Source organism: Cricetulus griseus, chromosome 4 (genome assembly GCF_003668045.3).
Source record: "Cricetulus griseus strain 17A/GY chromosome 4, alternate assembly CriGri-PICRH-1.0, whole genome shotgun sequence".
Classification (NCBI taxonomy): Eukaryota; Metazoa; Chordata; class Mammalia; order Rodentia; family Cricetidae; genus Cricetulus; species Cricetulus griseus.
The window spans coordinates 217,655,875-217,674,967 of NC_048597.1; the positions used below are offsets into that span (position 1 = coordinate 217,655,875).

At 40.1% G+C, this 19,093-nt stretch overlaps 2 protein-coding genes across 3 annotated transcripts in view; one reads left to right on the plus strand and one right to left on the minus strand.

Moving 5' to 3' along the window:
- Smarcc1 (SWI/SNF related, matrix associated, actin dependent regulator of chromatin subfamily c member 1) overlaps window positions 1-19,093 on the plus strand; it is a 109,432-nt gene that overhangs the window by 61,129 nt on the left and 29,210 nt on the right. For both annotated transcript variants that reach the window (XM_027414665.2, XM_027414664.2), the window contains exons 21-24: window positions 987-1,148; window positions 11,678-11,733; window positions 14,067-14,181; window positions 16,299-16,453. In XM_027414665.2, the coding sequence (XP_027270466.1) occupies window positions 987-1,148; window positions 11,678-11,733; window positions 14,067-14,181; window positions 16,299-16,453 (488 nt within the window). The remainder of the gene's footprint in view (window positions 1-986; window positions 1,149-11,677; window positions 11,734-14,066; window positions 14,182-16,298; window positions 16,454-19,093) is intronic.
- LOC118238714 (60S ribosomal protein L26-like) lies at window positions 4,819-5,189 on the minus strand. Its single transcript, XM_035443996.1, has one exon. It carries the CDS (start codon window positions 5,107-5,109, stop codon window positions 4,819-4,821), a length of 291 nt encoding a protein of 96 aa, XP_035299887.1. The 5' UTR covers window positions 5,110-5,189.

Below are 19,093 nucleotides of genomic sequence, written 5' to 3' on the forward strand. Positions count from 1 at the left end.
GTTTTTTAATTTTATTAGTTGAAATTAGGAATGAGCTTGCTTCACATGTCAATTCTTTCTCCCTCCCCTCCCCCTAACATCTCACCTGTCCCTAGCCATCCCCCCTCCACTCCCCAGGCAGGGTAAGGCCCTCAAAAGGGGCTCCCCAAAGTCAACCACATCATCCTGGGCTAGGCCTAGGCCCTTCCCCATATGTCCAGGCCAAGAGAGCATCCCTTCACATCAAAATCCCTTCTCTTTTCTTTTTTTTAAGACCTTTCATATTTAATATGGTGCGTTACCCCTGCAATTATAATTGTTTGATCCTTGGTGTTTTTACAACTACCAGTCTAGCCAACAGAGAGAGAAAAATAGGACTGCAATTTTAATTGTTACTAGTAGATCCTTAAAAATCTTTTAAAAGTATATTTAAGACGTCACAATGATGTTTAGGATAAAAACCTGGAATGTAGACAGGCATTGTTAGAACACACATTTTATTTATTTATTTATTTATTTATTTGTTTATTTATTCATTCATTCATTCATTCATTCATTTGTTTATTTGAGTATTCTGTCTTCCTGTACCTCTGCATGATAGAGGAGGGGATCAGATCCCATTATAGATGGTTGTGAGCCACCATGTGGGTGCTGGGGAATTTTACTCAGCACCTCTAGACGAACAGCCAATGCTCTTAACAGCCACTGAGGCACCTCTCCATCCCGGCACACGCCTTCTTAATCCCAACACTTGGGAGGCAGAGGTAGGAGGGTCTCTGTGAGTTGAGATCAGCCTGGTCTACAGAGCGAGTTCCACGACAGCCTACAAAGCCAGAGAAAACCTGTCTTGAAAAAACTAAAAAATCGTAGATTGATTCATTTTACCCTCTGCCCCAAAGAGCTCATTACAACGAAACCAATGCTATTATGTCAGATACTCTAAGTCATATATGAGAAGCACATGTCTATGCAAAATGCAAATGGTGTGTCTTTTCATTTTGAATCAGAGGAGTTTTCTCGGGTCCGAGAAGAAGTACCACTGGAATTAGTTGAAGCGCACGTCAAAAAAGTACAGGAAGCTGCGAGAGCCTCTGGAAAGGTGGATCCGACCTATGGCTTGGAGAGCAGCTGTATTGCAGGCACAGGTCCTGACGAGCCAGAGAAGCTTGGTGAGTCGTTGCTGTACCCAGGACTTGGTATCAGATGTTTATATTCCCTGTCATTGTGCAAAATAGTAGTGTTTGTTTACACGAAAGCCCACAAAATGATGAGGGTAAACTTCCTCTTAAGCTGGGTGTATGAATCTTTGCTTTGCTCTCACATGCTCATGGCACGGAGGAGGAAAACTAAAACAGGGCCCAGGAGCTGAACAGTAGTGTGAGAGTTAGCACAGTTTTGGGATTTTTGTTTTGTTTTTCGTGGCAATGTTTTCTGTGTATCAGTTCTGGGTGTTCTGGAACTCCCTTGAATTCAGGCTGCTTTCGAATTCATAGAGATCCACCTACCCTATCCCTTCTGAGTCCGAGGTTAAAGGCTACCATGCCTGGCTATTTTGAGATATTTATGGTTGATGATAGATCTTTTTTATTATATGTACTGAAGTTGCTTTAGCCTTGTCTATTTTAAAACTTATGTAGGATAGCTATGATATAAGACGCCCCATTTTATTCACTCAGTTTGTAATTCAATAATTTGTACTATATTCACATTTGTCTTCCTTACTTAATTCTGTAACTTTTTTTTTTTTTCAAAAAAGGATTTCTCCTACTTCTGTGGGATTTGTTTGTTCTGTTTCTTTGAGACAGGTTCTCATTATGTATCCTACACTGACCTGGTTGTCTTTCCTCGGCCTCCTACCTGTGAGAAGTACAGCTTGGGTTATCAGGCTTTAAGGACTGCTTAACAAGTCTCCCTGTTCTCAGGCCAGCTCCTTGTCAGCAGTTCCTGAAATCGGCGTCATGAAATGGACACAAGCCTTTTATGTACTGATTGTTTGCTTAGGAATGGTGTTGTCTAGCACCACACATGGCCTTTACTCCACTGAGTCGTGCTCTGAGCACATGTCCTTTGTGGGGTTACATTTCCTCAGCTCACAGACAGTTGCCCTATGCATTCTTCTGCTTTTATACTACTTCCAAAAAATGCGAGCACAGCATTTCACAGTTCTGTGTGTTCTGTTTACTTCGTTGAGAAGCTGTCAGACATTTCCATTGTACCTGTTTATTTTATGTTCTTACGAATAATGTATAGAGGTTTCATTTCTCAGCCTTCCTTTGGTGTGTGTTTTGTGTACTTGCCAACCCATTGGTTCGAAGTGGTATCTTCTTGATTCTCTTCCTGTGGATATTTTACTTCCTATTTGCTTGCGGTGTTTGAGCCCCCAAGTCTGGGGGTTGTGTGTTAGACATTCATAGAAACCAAAGCTTCTGTGTGCCCTGTTTCAAAGACCTGCAGTCACCTTTCACCCTGTGTCCCCTTCTCCACGGGTTTCCTCGTGAGCATTTCTCTTACTGACAACTTACTATATGTTTCAGTTGTTTGTTTAGCTGTTGACACTTAGGGAAGAATTTTTGCTGGTCAAGTTCATTGCTGAATTCCCACAGGGTACATTGGATTGAAGAGTGTGAGGTCAGGATTTGTTAACTACACAGACAAGAAGAATCAACATTAAAGCAACTGGCAGTGCTTATTTCTGGAGGGATAAAGTGGACACAAGTATCAGGGGATTTAGTTTCCTGTGTATTGCCTCCCTCCCATCCCCTCCCCTCTGTGTTAACCATGTGCTCTACCACTGAGATGGGCCTTTTTTTCCTTTTGTTTTTGTTTTTCTTTTTGTCCTGGAGTTAGCTGTGTAGACCAGGCTTGACTCAACTCACCAGCTGCCTCTGCCTCCAGAGTTCTGAAAGTGAAGGTGTAAGGTTATGTTTGGGATTCCTTTGTGTGACTGTATCAAGCTAGGAAAAACTAACACCCTGACAGTATTGTTGCTGTCTTTATCATGAAAATAATTATTGATTCTTTTATTCCTACCATGTATATTTAGTAATTTTCCTTCTTTGAGCTTATAAACAGTTTGGTTATCCATTTTAATTTTAGAGGCCTCATCTAAAATTTTTAAGTTTAAATTTCTAATTATTGATATTTTAGAATATGATTCACTTTCATATATTGTCTTGGTCAGGTGTTTTTTTTTATTGTTTGTTTTTCAAGACGGTTTTTTGTTTAGTCCTTGCTATCTTGGAACTCACTCTGTAGGCATAGGCAGATGGATCTCTTGTTTGAGGACAGCTGGTCTATAATGTGAGTTCAGGAAAGCCAAGGCTACACAGAGAAAAACCCTGTCTCAAAACACACACACACACGCACACGCACGCACGCACGCACGCACACACACTCCTGCTCACAAATTAACAATTTTTTCTCCCAAGCATTTAATAATTTTTAAGTCGTTCTTTAACTGTAATTCCAAAATTCTAAAACTCGACAAAGTTATCACAAGGAAAGGACAGCACATACACAAACAAATCTTAAAAAAAAAAAATTCCTGCTGGGCAGTGGTGGCACACATCTTTAATCCCAGCACTCGGGAGGCAGAGGCAGGTGGATCTCTGTGAGTTCGAGACCAGCCTGGTCTCCAATAGCTAGTTCCAGGACAGGCTCCAAAGCCACAGAGAAACCCTGTCTCAAAAAACAAAAAACAAACAAACAAAAAAACTCCTGTCACTAACTCAGATTTTTTTTCACCCCAAGACAAACAGGTGCTCTTTTTATCTGTGGTCACCCTCATGTGCAGTGGACAGCAAAACTGCTAACTGTATAGCACCCATTGACCGATCTTTCCCAACTTTTGTGTCTCTCAGCCTAGCCTGAGCTCTGGTGGCTGTTTTTTTACTCTCGGTTTCTGTCAGGCTAACTTTTTACTATTTTATTTTATTGGTTTGTGTAAAGTTAGTACATGCCTGTGTCCATTTGTTCATGGAGACTCTAGGACATCAGATTCCTTTCCTTCCTTCCTATCATGCAGCTACTGTTAATCTACAGCCATAGTAAGTATCTAAACAAATGCCACTTAGTCTTCAAGTTGGTTTTGTTTATTTATTTTTAATTAAGTTGTAGACAGTTTGAGTGTCTTTTCTAAAGATAATGATTTTCTCTAAACTATCATAATGGTATGAATATCAGTAGTTTTTGGATTTTGAAGACAGTTCTGGCTGTCCTGGAACTCAATGTGTAGTTGTGTGTATTTGTGTTTATATGTGCATGTGAGTGCAGTGTGGCATCTTTGGAGGTGCACTTAGAGTGGAATGTGAGCCACCCAATGTGGTTGTTGGAAATTAAATTCTGATACTTTGGAAGAACAGTTTGTGCTCTTTCACCACTAAGCCATCTACTCATTCCCATCTTAACAGTTGTAGCCCTTTTTCCTTGAGGAGGATAGAATGAGCATGAGCATTTACATTCATGGGCCAGTAAGGGGATGGCCCATCGGATAGTTTATTGTAAATCCTGCTTATATTTGTTTGTCTCAAGTGTTTACATCTGCAGCTTTATTCATCAGAGAATCTTGACATGTTGAGTTGTGTTTTGATAAACAGCATGATTGGGAAGATTCTATCAATTAGTGGACTATCCACTGAATTCCTTAACTGTTGAGTAGGTCTTGAGTCAGTCTTCAGAGTCCCATGTAGAATGGCCAAGTTGATCAGTGCAAAAGGGTTAAAAACTAGTTTCTTTCTTTTTTCTTTTCTTTCTTTTCTTTCTTTTTTTTACTTAAACAGTCTTTAATGGAAGCTGTGTATGAGGGGCCTCTACTCCTGCTTCCTTCACCTTTCCTACTTGTCAAGACTTGGCTTTCCTTTCCAGGATCTTCTTGTGGTCTTTGTTCAGCTTAAGCCTGGTGATAACCACCTTGCCGGGGTGGATGCCCACATGGACCTTTGTGCCATTAGCTTTTCCTTGCTGCACTCGTTCAGTGTAGATGACGTATTTCTTCCTGTACACCTGGACCACTTTGCCATTCTGCTGACCTTTGTAGTATCCTCCGACAACCTGAACTTCATCATCCTTTTGAATGGGCATAGATCGAACATTGTACTGCTGTCTCAGCTCTTTGGAAAGAGGGGAAGACATGATCTTCCTCCGGATGTGAGAAGGTGCATTGAAATGCCATTTGCGGTTCTTGCTGCGGTCACGAAGGGATTGAACTTGATTTTGGCGGCTGCGATCCTGAGATGGCCGCAAAAGGAAAGAGCTAAAAACTAGTTTCTAAACCAGGCATGTTGTTGTAAACCTTTAGTCACAGCACTCAAGGCAGAGTTTGAGGTCAGCCTAGTCTACATGTCTTCATGTTTGTTTCAAAATATACTGAAGTACAGACTAAAATCAGTTCATAATTGAGCCTTTAACCAACCACTAAGGCCTGTTTAAGTGTTTACTGATTACTCATATTTGGGGGTGGGGAGGGCTAACTTCTGTTATGCTTGTCTTTTGCCGACTGTTGTATCAAAAAAGTAGGCACTTGACTTATATATCCATAATTTGCTATGAAGTATTTGTGTCAAATAAGATAACATATGAAGCTGTCTGATTGAAGCTGTTCGGTTGCACATAGTTGAAAAAAAATCATTCCAGCATTGGATGATTTCTGTGTAAAACAAAAGCACAGAATTAATTATTCAAGGAGCACTATGCTTTGGAAATACTGCTATAACAAGTAGTTGAAGAGTGGCTGTAATTTTAGACTGAGGAAAGTTTGAAAGTTGAGAATGTTTAGAATGTCCAAAATCAGGTTCGGGCAAGTGTTCTTTTCTGTTCATCAATGAGGAATAAGGCCCAGAAATGGGGAGGAGGTTATTTAGAGAGTGGGAAATAAACCTGGTGGCCACAACAAAAACTTTTATTCAGATATGAAAAGAGTAGTCCACAATGTTAGATGCAGTTAGAATGTGAAATGATAATAGGCTCATGAGGTGTGTATTTGGTGTTACTAGTTTGAGCAGTCCTTAAACGTAATGTGGGGAATGACACCAGAGTCTGCAGGTGTGGAGTTGCTGTCATACAGTGTACTCCATTCTCTTCAACTGCACTGCCAGTTCTCAGACCTTTTTGGTCTCAGTTCTTTACAGTCTTGGAAGATACCAGATACCAAAGATGCTTCTGTTAATGAGCATTATACTTAATGTTTTGGAGACCACCTAGTATGTGTGAGCCTAGGCTTCATCTGTAACAAAGCATTCACATGCTTTACCTCTCTGCTCCAAGGCTTCACATACCTGTCTCTCTAATAAGTACAACGCCCTATATATGGAAAGGAATGAATGAGCAAACACAAATCACACTTCAGTTTCATGGGCAGTGCTTTTTCTTTCCAAGGGTTTCCGGACCACAGTTTGTGAATAATTGAGTTAAATAAGCAGGAACTTGAAGAGTATTCATTTTGAGTGTGGGAAATTCATAGAGAAATTGACTTGTGACAGCCAAGGAAGACTTTGTAGAGGAGGTGACCTTTTAAAGAACAGTGAATTAGCATGGCATGTTTTACAACAGCTACTCCAGGAGAAGCAGGTGATGTGGGCAAAGTTTGACTCTGAAGATGAACATGGGATTGATTTTGGTGGCCTTTTATTTAGCTCTACTGTGTAGACATGGGCAGTCATCAGAATGGAAGCAGCATGATTCGATTTCTTCGTTAAATAACTGTAGATAATTTACACAGGAGGTGCAGAAGTGGTAGTTAATAGTTGTAGAGCTGATTAAATAGTCAGAACATATTATTATAAGGCAGGCATTTTACGAGCATTTGAGTATTTCCAATCTCAGTTTCCTATTTACTTCAGCCCTTTGGGTAATGGTTGCTAATCCTGATTTTTGCTGACCACATTACTTTTAGAATGACTTTGGCAGCTTTTCCCCACTTTGTGCCATGTGCCATCCTGTTTAAGTTAAATTTTAAGAATGTATTCTAGTTGGGCTTGGTGACACCTGCCTTTGATCTTAGTACTTAGGAGTCAGAGAAAGATCCCATCAGTTCTAGGGCAACCTAATCTACATAGTGAGACCCTGTCTCAAAAATTAAAAATACTCTCTAATTATTTTCTTAGCTACGCATATGTGGGACATTCTACTAGCTGGGACAAAGGATTTTCAGCCATCACCAAAATGATAAAAGAAATGAGAGTCTACATCATCTCTAATGTTGACAGTTTAGGGACTGGAGAGAAGGCTCAGCTGTTAAGAGCATTAAGTAGCTGCTCTTTTACTAGACCAGCCTGTGAGTCCCTGCGCCAACATGGAAGTTGGTAGGTAGCTGTGTATAGCTAAGTTCCAGGGCACTGTGTGCCTTCTTCTCTACTCCAGGGCACTCTGTGCCTTCATCTCTACTCCATGGGCATTGTGTGCCTTCTTCTCTACTCCATGGGCACTGTGTGCCTTCTTCTCTACTCTAGGGCACTCTGTGCCTTCTTCTCTACTCCACGGGCACTGTGTGTCTTCTTCTCTACTCCACGGGCATTGTGTGCCTTCTTCTCTACTACATGGGCATCGCACTGCACGCAGGTTATGCATAGACATGTGCAGGCAAGATACCCTACACATGAAGTGAAAATGGAGTTCTTGCTAGCCAGATGCAGTAGTGCACACCTGTAATCACAGCACTCAGGAGGCAGAGGCAGGCGGTTCTCTCTGAGTAAAAGGCCAGCCTGGTCTACACACTGAATTCTAGAATGGCAAGGGCTATGTAGAGAATGAATGAATGAATGAATGAATGAATGAATGAATGAATGAATGAATGAATGAATACATAAATAAACAAAGTGGGGGTTTGACAGTTCATGTCATTACTCAAACCAAACAGAAGCTATGTTTTCATAGCATGAGAGAAATATACAACGTGCAATTAAACTATTTTTAGACATTTCCTTAGAGTACAAGCAGTTTTTCTGCATTTAATGGCTCTTTAACTACACCATCATTATATAAGCAGATATTAAATCACATTGCCTTTTATATTAGAATCACAGCCAAGTTTAAAATGTTGGAGTCAAGTTTACCTTGTCTAACCAGAGAGAATGTGAGTGTGTAGTACTTTTGGAATGTGGAAATTGAATATACAACTGTGGGTAGTTTTTCAAAAGCAAGTCATGTATCTCATTTCTTGATGATGTATATTAATTTAAAACCTGTATGTATTGCAGTTTCTGTTTGGCTTTTTTCTGAGATCTTAATAAGTCCTCATGTTTTGAGATAAGGTCTCATGTGGGCCTCAGGACCTCTGCCTCCTGAGTGCTGTGGTTAAAGGCGTGAGCCACCAAACCCAGCCAAAAGCTACATTTTAAATCCGAACAGTACTGATAATTCTCTTCCTCTCTTTTCTTCTCACCTTCCCACTCCTATATTTTAGAGTTCTACTCTATACTTTTAAAATGACTTTTATCACTAACATAGATAACACTTAAACAACATATGTTAAGTATAATTTTGTTGCGTTTTAGTTTTTATAAAATATGGAATATGTTTGAGATGACTTTCTTTATCTTTCTCTTTTTTTTTTTTTTTTTTTTTTTTGGGAGACAGGGTTTCTCTGTGGCTTTGGAGGTTGTCCTGGAACTCTCTCTCTCTCTGTAGACCAGGCTGGCCTCGAACTCACAGAGATCCGCCTGCCTCTGCCTCCTGAGTACTGGGATTAAAGGTGTGTGCCACCAACGCCCGGCTCTCATTCAGTGTTTTATTGTCCAGATTTTTACTTATTTTTATAGCTTCCAAGTAGCTGTTAATTCACCCCTGTAAAATATGTTCTGTGTGGTTGTAAGATGGACAATTTGTGTGGGGGGGGTGTGTGTGTATGTAGGTATGTATATGTAGTATTCTACTAGTACATTTTCTTAACTGCTGCCGTGTTGAAGCTAGGCATATGGTTAAACTAGTTGACAAATCAAAATGAATCCATATCACTAACTTTGCTGTTTGACACTCTTTTTTTTTTTTTCCCTGTCCAATCTGTTCCTTCGTGTAACATTCTCCAACTTTACATATTCTTGCTTGTTTTTACATTTGGGTGTAAGCAGGCCCTATAGTCAACAGCATTTTAGAAAATACCGTTTTCCCTAAAGCTTGCTTACGTGTACTGACAGCTTGTCATTCAATACTGTCTTGCGTTAGAGTCCAGCTGATCAGCAAGTATGTCCCTTCCTGTGGTCTTCCTCCATCTCTGACTCAGTTATGTGTTTTGTCTTTCCTATTTCTTGGTCAATCCATGAACCAGTTCATCTTGACTTCTGCTCCATTTTATAGTTTTCATTTGCTATTTATGTCTTCTGTGCTAATTCTTTGTTTTGTTTGTTTGAGACAGGAATTCTCTGTGTAACAGCTCTGGCTGTCCTCTAACTAGCTCTGTAGACCAGGCTGGCCTGGAAACTCGCAGAGACCTGCCTCCCTCTGCCTTGTAAGTGCTGGGATTAAAGGGATGAACCGCCACTGCCCATCACTAATTCTTTATTAACCAGTCTCTGTGTTTTTTCCTATTTTGTTACTCATTTCATTGTTTTAGTTTTTTGAGACAAAATTTCTAACTCAGAGAACTCACCTGTTTGTTCCTATCCAATGCTGGAATTTAAAGTATACACATCATACTTGACCTTTTTTGGAGTCTTTTTGTGTTTATGAATATAGGGATTTTGACTACAAACCTGGTAGCCTGGAGGTCAGAAGAGGGCATCGGAATCTCTTGGACCTTCAGTTATGGATGGTTTTGAGACACTGTGTCAGTGCTGGGAATGGAATTGGGTCCTGTACAAGACCAACAAGTAGCTCTGAGCTATCTTGCAGCTCATCTTTTTAAAGACTCAATGATAATGCTAACTTCATTAATTTTTGTTTTATTTATGCTATAGCATCCTTTTGTCTTTGTTATGGTTATTGTCTCTATGCTATCTTTTATACACTATCATATACTCACTTTCTTTTAGCTTGAAGTTTCCATATACATAATTGCTCAAATTCCCCCCACACTCCTACTTCCAATTCTTCGAACCCTAAACATCTCCTACCCACCTTCATGTCCTCATTTTTATATGTGTATATATATTAATATTTATATTACTATTATATATTTTCCCTAGCTGGGCTCAGTGAAGCACACCTTTAATCCCAGTGTTCAGAAGGCAGACAGGAGGATATCTTCTGGGCAAACTGGTCTACACCATGAGTTCCAGTCCAGCCACAGAAATACAGTGAGACCTTATCTCAAGCCCTCTGAGTCCAAATATGTGCTACTTATATGGTCATAGTTTGCTGCTGTCTTAGAACCGCATTTCCTCAGGTTTGAAGCAGCCCTATGCAAGAATTGGAGGATACTCTTTCTTTCCTTCCTTGGACTTGGCTAGACCACAGTTGAACTACTTTACAGTGATTACATGTTGATAACACTGCTCTGTTCAAATCCTGGTCCTGGAGTTTTCATGATCTGGTATTACTTCTGTCACTGAGTGCTTACACTTTGGGAAGATACTGATTAGTAGCTGCTAGTCAACCATTATTCTGGAAACAGATTTGTGGACTCAAGTTCAAAAACTAGACAGCAGTTTTCCTACTCAGTTGTTTAATGCAGTGCTTTTGTGGTGGTGATGGTTAATGAGCCTGTCTAAAGTGTTTAAATCCTTATGATGATAAATACTTGCATTTACAATGGGATAATAAAAAATTTTAATATGTGGAGCTTTTAAACCATTTTATTTAAATATATAACAAACTCTTGTTACTTTTAATAATGCTTGCCTGGTTTTGTGTTTCAAAGAATGCTCATTTTCTATAATGTTGTCTTCTTTCCATATAACCCTCCCCAGAGAATTGCTTCAGATCATGATCATCCTTAATTCTTTTTTGATTTGTTATATATTTTTTTGAGACAGGGTTTCTCTGTGTAGCTGTGGAGCCTATCCTGGCGCTCGCTCTGGAGACCAGGCTGGCCTCGAATTCACAGAGACCCGCCTGCTTCTGCCTCCCGAGTGCTGGCATTAAAGGCGTGGGCCACCAACACCAGCCCATCCTTTTTTTTTTTTTTTTTTTTTTTTTTTTTTTTTTGAGACACAGTTTTCTGTGTAGCTTTGTAGATCAGACTGGCCCTAAACTCACATAGACCCGCCTGCCTCTGCCTCCAGAGTGCTGTCGCCACCACTGCCTGCCTGATCGCCCTTAATTCTTAAAACAAAATACTTGTTTTAAAAAAAAAAATTCATGTAAAGAATAGTTTCCTTTAACAGCATTCCCTTAACAGTGGTTTCAGCAAATATAGGATTAAGCAGTCTTTCTGCTGTAACTGACTGAAATATGTACGCAGTAATAATCTGTTAGATAAAATGAACTATATTTATTCTTTAACATTTTAAAATTCACATGACCATAGTGCATTTCCTCAAGTAAAACACATTTCCATCAACAGCCCTAGGTCAAGAAACATTAGTTAACATTATTCCAGACCCCCTACCCTGAACCTGGTTATCTCCCCTGCATTCCCACTGTTCTGACTAGGACAGTTTTTATTACTCTCACACCCTTCATCCTTCCTCATAAAAGATGTGCTATGTATGTTTGACTTCCTTTGCCAACAGGAGGACTGTTTAATGACACTGCATAGAAGTTTATTTCAGATGTTCTATACCTATTCTTACCTATATCCATATTGGTTTTGTTCTTTCACTTGTAGAAGGGTCTGAAGAAGAGAAGATGGAAACAGAGTCTGATGGTCAGCAGCTGGAAAAGGTAAAGGCTGTTCAGTTGTCTCCTCCCAGAAAACAAACCATACAGCGCCTTTCCAGCATACTGCTGACAATGCATAATGTAGGCTGATTTCCACGGAGTCTTCACTGGAGTTTCGTCCACACCTTGTCCTCCTCTTTTGCACTCTGTTCAGGCACACTTGGGAGCATGAATACAAAAGTTGTATTACTGTGAATATAAAATTGTAGGACCTGGGAGTTATGCTTGCACTAGAAGAGAATTAATTTCACAGTACTAAATGATTTCCTAGTTTAGTTCACTGTTGACAGAAGAATATTTGGTAAAGAATTTATGAGCAGGTTACCTTTGAGGTAGATTTTAAAGAGTAAAAACATTAAATATTGAAATGCAGGGTCAGGATTCAAAGCCTATGTATGTCATCTAAGTGTCCATGTTACTGGCCTAGTCCCTGCTCATGGTAAAAGCTGATGGTAAAAAGTGATGGTAAAAGCTCAGCAGTGTTCTTGAATGTACAGCCTTTTCAAGGATGACCTTGGTGTGGATAGTATCAGTTACAGAATGCAATGGATACTCAGTCACTCTTTGAATATACATGAGTGTGATTTAAGGTCTTGATTACACGTGACACTATGAGATTAAACGAGTGAGAGGGGCTACTGTTAACAATCCAATTGTTTACAGTTAGGCAGTGTCCATATACGAGGGAGTAAGTCTGCATGTGGGATTTTATACGATTCTTTGACTTAGTGTTGTTTGTTTTTGTTTGTGGGGTTTTATTTTATTTTATTTTGGGTTGTTTTGGTATTTTGAGACAAGGTTTCTCTGTATCCCTGTCTGTCCCAGAACTCACTTTATAGACCAGGCTGGCCTGGAACTCACAGAGATCTGCCTGCCCTTGCCTCCAGAGTACTGGGATTAATTATTTATTTTTACTTTGTAAACATTGGTGTTTTGCCTGCAGATCTGTGTGAGGGTGTTGGAGCCCCTGGAGCTGGAGTTACAAACAGCTGTGAGCTGCCATGTGGGTGCTGGGAATCGAATCCATGTCCTCTGGAAGTACTCTTAACCACTGAGCCATCTCTTCCAGCCCCATAGGTTGTTTTCTTTTGCCGGGGGTGGGGGGTTGGAACACAGTTGCATTGTGTGAAGCTCTCTGGCTGACTGGACCTCACTATTTAGATGAGTCATCCTCAAACTTAGAAATTCCCTACCTGCATCTAACATTTGAGTGCTAAAACCCTACACCCCGCCTTCATCTGATTTATTTTTAGTTGATGTGAATATGTTTTCCTTGCATGTAAGTCTGCACTGCATGGTGGGTGCTTGAGGGGGCCAGAAGAGGGTAGCTGGTCCCTAGTGTCGCATTACAGGAGGTTGTGAGCGGCCATGTGAATTCTAGGACTCTGTCCTGGGCCTTTTGAAGTATAGTCAGTGCCCTCCTCTGTTGGGCCATCTTCCAGCCTCTCATTTATTTCTTAAAAGAGCCTCACCAAGTCGGTGATAGTCACCATTTTATAGATGTATTCTCTAATTTGTTCAAGGTCACAGGAATTTTCAAAATTCCCAGATGTTGACCAGTGAATTGGTTTTCAATTACCAAAGCATGATCACTGTTGCTGTGTTCCTAAAGCCATTAGTAAATGGCATGATAAAATCATCTCATCAGGTTTTCCTCTGGCAGTGGCAGCCATCTTCTTTCATCCCGTTAAAACACTTGGGTTCGTTTCTAGAACCCTGTAAATGCCAGGTGCCCACGATGACCTACCTATAATTTTATCTTCAAAAGTCAGAGATGGGGTCCTCAAATAATATGACTTTAAGAGATCGTGCCTTGTTGAATAAGGTGGAAGAGCGATGGGATAATAACCAACGTCAACCAAGGTCCTCCTTGTGTGTGAGCGCCCATACTTGTGCAAATGTGTGTACACAAAACATGAAACATGAAAACGGGGGAAGTGGGGCACCACACAAAATCAGCTGTGCATCTATGTAGTTTTATGGCTTGTTTGTTTATTGTTTGTTTGTTTTTTTTGCAATTGTTACACAACACTGATTAGCTACTTTGATATTCCTCTGGGCATTGCAAACCTTGTCATTGTAGCAGAGGTTGCAGAAGACCCAGGCACTATGTGCTTGAGAGGTGTATCATCCCATGAGCACCCAGGTTTTGAATTGGTTAAAAATGTGTATCTCATAATTTGTTATTCTCTTTTCTAGGTCTTCATTACCAGGCCCTTCAGACTCTAGTCTGTTTCTTGGCAAAAAATAGTGAAACCTGTTGTCAGCTTAAGATGCTTTCACTCCTAAAAGAACTGCGTCACTCAGTCTCTCTTCTTGTTTTGTGCTACTTTCAGGCAGACAACAAAGTGGAAAATGAATCGGACGAAGGTGATAAAGCCCAAGATGGAGACAATGAAAAAAACAGTGAGAAGGAACAAGATAGTGAAGTTAGTGAGGATATCAAACCAGGTGACTTGGGCCAGAGCTCCTTAGAATGTGTTAGCGTGCGACTTACTAAGACAACGGAAGAAGTTCTGACCATTGATATAGAAATACCCTCTTACCTGTAGTGGGAATTTTCTTTGGGACGCCAGCCAGCTCCCAAATAAAGACATGAAGACTTACTCTCAATTCTGAATTCTCAACCTTAGCTTATACTTGTCCCACTAGCTCTTTTATTTATTTATTTTTAATGATATTTTTTAAATTTATTTATTATGTATATAACATTCCACTTCCATGCATATCTGCACACCAGAAGAGGGCACCAGATCTCATGATAGATGGTTGTGAGCCACCATGTGGTTGCTGGGAATTGAACTCAGGACCTCTGGAAGAGCAGTCGGTGCTCTTAACCTCTGAGCCATCTCTCCAGCTCCCACTACCTCTTTTAATTTAACCTGTTTCTATTTATTTAACATGTTTTGCCTCAGGACTTTTTAACCTTTCTTTCATTCTCTATGTCTTACTTTCTTGCTTCACCCAATTCTGGCTGGCTGGATGGCCCCTGGCATCTTTTTCTTTCTTCCTTGAGCCTAAATTCCTCCTCCTACTTACTCTACCTGCCTAGAAGTTTTGCTTATACCTCCTTTCTCACTATTGGCCATTCAGCTTTTCATTAGACCAATCAGGTGCTTTAAACAGGCAAAGTAAAACAACAATACACCTTTACATAATTAAGCAAGTGCAATACATCTTCTTATAGTTAAACAAATATTATGCAAAATAAGCAATTCCAACACATCTTTACTTAGTTAAATAATCCACAACATTCCTCCTTTAAAGTACTATTTTTAAAGAAAAATACAATTGTTTTTATTGTTGGTGGGTGTTGGTTGGTTGGTTTGCTTGTTTGTTTGACATGGTCTCACTGTGTATCTTGGGCTGGCCTGGAGCTCAGCTTCCTATGCATTTGAGGTTTATTTTACCTGCATGGGTTTTTGCCTATGTGCATGTCTTTGTAACACTTTGTTGCTGGTGCTCTGACAAACCTGAGCTGACACTCAGGTGCTGAGATTCAGCCACGGTCCTCTGGAAAGAGCAGCCAGTGAGTGCTCTTAACCACTTTGTTCTAGACTCCTGTATTGGTTGCTGTTTCGAAACAGTTGCCCAAATAGCCCAAGCTGACCTGAATGTTGATACAGAACTCATACTAGTTTTGAACTCCTGGTCCTAGTGCCACTTCCCAAGCACTAGGATTGTTGACATTCTTCATTTAGTTTGGATTGGTTGGGAGGGTGATTGAGCCTATGGCATTGTACACACTGTACCACAGGCATGTCCAGAGTCCTGCTTGGTGGTTTGTTGTTGTTTCTTTACTTTTAAGCCAGAATAATCTTAAATTCTCTCTCTGATCTAGACGGTCTCTGTGCTTGCTATCCTTTAGTCTTAACCTCTAGAGAAACTGACTTTACATGCCTCCAAAGATTGGATGCCTGGTACCATGTGCCTGACCCTTGAGTTTTATCGAACAGTTAGGTACCAGTGCTCAGACTGGAAGCTGCTTTTCTTTGTTTGTTTTCAATAGAGATTAAGCAACTTGCTTACCAACATTTAAATTCCTTTGTTTTTTTGGTCTCTCTGTATCTGTGTCTTATTTTTCCAATTTATTGTCTCCTTTGTCCTTTTGGGGTGGGGGGTGTCTGTCTGTCCTGTTCCTGCCCTTTATTCTGTATGTTGGCAGTAGCAGCCCATCATGTCTGTCCCAGACTTGTGGAGTACTATTCTCAGTGTCTGATTTCGTCCAAACTCAGGGTTGTCCTCAGATCATTCTACTGCTTAATGAACAAATGTGTGAGTCCTAAGCTGTGCTCCCCTCAACTTACTTTATATCTAAGGGAACCACAAACAGAGCCGAGGAAAATGACACAAAGTCAGGCCATACATACAACTTCCAAACTATGCCTGATGGATGTGTACTTAAATGCAGCGGGCGAGTCAGTGAAACTCTTAAGAAGTAAAAAAGGGCATTGAAACCTATGTAACATCATTCCTAGTTTAAAGGTGGTTTAAATTGTGGCAAATGACGTTAATGGGTTATAGGTACTAGACTATACTCATAATAAAGATTTTATAAATATTTTCAGAGGAAAAGGAGAATGAAGAGAACAAGGAACTCACTGATACATGTAAAGAAAGAGAAAGCGATACCGGGAAGAAGAAAGTGGAACACGAGATTTCTGAGGGAAATGTTGCCACAGCCGCAGCAGCTGCTCTCGCGTCAGCTGCCACCAAAGCCAAGGTTTGCCCAACAGCCCCCTTCCCGTGCTCTCTTAAGCCATGAATGGTCATATTGTTTTTAGTTAATTGGGAACATTTAGTATAAAGAGCCTCCCTCCCGGCAGGAGATGACTGTTGGCTTGAATGGCATTTCTAGGTTAAGAAACCCGCAGGCAGAAGGAGGGTGTTCAGAGTAGATCCGGTCCTGGGGTGACCGTTTTCCTTCCATTCATTATTGCCTTCAGCTTTGTGACGGCAGCCAATTGAAGGCATATTTTGCATTCTCCTTAAGGGTCTCCTTTATCTATTTAATTTGCCTGTGGAACTTGTCTTAGACCATTGTTTCAGTAGTTTTTACCAAATTGAAATATTTATGATTTTTAAGACAAAATCTGCTTCTTTGTATAATACTTCATCCTGATAGTACAGACTGAAAAGATAGAGAGAACCTAAAATAGCTTTTGCTTCTTGAATTTGCCAGCTTTTCTGGGGGTGGTTTTTGCTATTTATAATATGGTCTCGACTGCACTGCATATTTAAGAAGACAGGAAAATGTTATTTTCCCACGCTTAGTGTTAATTTAGCATTTTAAAGCATTCTGAAGATGAATATATGAAATTAAAAAAAAAATTCATCCATTCTTTCTTAGTGGTTTCCTTCCATTATAATTTACCAGATTTCAAGGCCCTGCAGGTTCTAGAACTTTCCTAATCATCTGTCTTGAGAATATCTTCACATGTTGATATAGATGGTCTTTCATGGTCCTTCAAATCACTGCTGCTGTGAACTACTTACTCTTAAGTGTTTAAGCTGTAAAATTCATAGGTCAAACACTTCAAACCCCAAAACCACAGTTACCAGTTTCTTCCCCTCTGACCTAGGTAGATATAAATCCCCTGAAGGAAGTCTTCCTGGAGAAGTCATTACAGTTCTTTTTTTCTTACACATTTTACCTCCCAGTGCTGGTATTAAAAACATGCAACAGCTACCATGCCTAGCTTTCTTGTGAGTTTTGGGGCAGACTCTTACATAATAGTAAGTACAATGTAGGTGCCAGTTTGTTGCTTTCCTTTTCTCTAGTTTTGTCCCTTCATGTTTTCCTGTCTTCTGGTAGTTTGGATGATTTGGACATCATCTGCTTGTCTCTGTGTGGAGTTTGATTGTGTTGTTTTGAGAAAGGATATCACTATGTATAGCCTTGGTGACCAACTGCCTCTGAATGCTGAGATTAAAGGTGTGTTCTGCCACACCCCGATATGTATGAAGTCTCACTGTACATAGTGTCATTCGGGATTATCTCATCAGTATAGGGTTAGAAGCTGCAAGAGCATCCCTCCTTTCTCCGTCTTCAAGCCTGTAACAGGGTACCTGGTCTCCTGGAACTAGACTTAAAGACAGTGATGAGCCACTGTGTGTGTGCTGGCAATCAAGTCTGGGTGCTCTGCAAGAGCAGTCAGTTCTCTTAACCACTGAGTCATTTCTTTTTAATTTTTTTAAGTGCTTACATTGAAATAAGTAGGACAGATAAGCCTTCAGCTCAGAATTTTTCATAAATGATTTCACCCATGTAAGCAGCAACAATACCAGAAATATGATATTACTGCCCTCAAGGAGCTTCCACGTATTTCTTATGTCTAATGGATGTCCACAGCTTATCTCCTGGTTTTAGTTTATATATTTATTATTATTATTATTATTAGTGTGTGCATGTGTTTCCAGGTACACATATCACAGAGTATGCCTTTGAGGATCAGAGAACAACTTTAGGACTTTGGGTTTATAGGATTGATCGTCTCCTTCCATCACATAGGTCCTGGGTGTCAAGGTCCGGCCATCAGGCTTTTGACACATTTCATTAAGCCAGTGAGCCATCTCAAGGACCTTTTTTCCTTCATATAAATGTAATCCCATAGTAGCAATAATTTTTAAAAGTTAAATTCTCATGAAACTGGATTAGTGAAGAATTACTGTTTTTTTTTTTTTTTTTTTTTTTTTTTTTTTATTTCCTTTGCTTATCACCCAGGGTGATACTGTGGAGGCCAGACTGGCCTTCATCTTAAACCCTTCTTGCTCTACCTACTGATTGCTCAGATTACAGGCACAGGCTCTCATGCCTGTCTTGAAGAAATACTGTCTTCAGTACCCTCCCTATCTCTACTAAAATTTCTAATTCCTCAATGGTAATTCAGAATTGTTTAGTGATTAGGGTCTTTAATTAGTTTTAAGCTTCTTTTCTTGTCTTTCCTTTGAAATTATTTTGTTTCTTGTGGCTCTAACATTTATAACCATTTCCCTCCTGGAATATGGTTCTCTCACACTTACTTCCTGTAATTTCTTCATCATGTGGTTGCTGGGAATCGAACTCAGGACCTCTGGAAACTTGTAACCTCTGAGCAATCTCTCCAGCCCAATTTCTCCTGTTCTTAGCCACTGTTCTATGTTTTAGGCTATTTCATATAATAAGGAAATAAAATGGTGGACTATCTGTTTTATCCATTATACACTAGGGACCATGAATACTAGATTCCTTCGCTTTATAGAAGCAATGTAATACATTGTCAGGTCTGTTCAGTATCTCCCCCCCCCCATCCCCCCTTGATACAGATTTTCTCTGTGTAGCTCTGGCTGTCCTGGAACTAGACCAGGCTGACCTCTCCCGAGT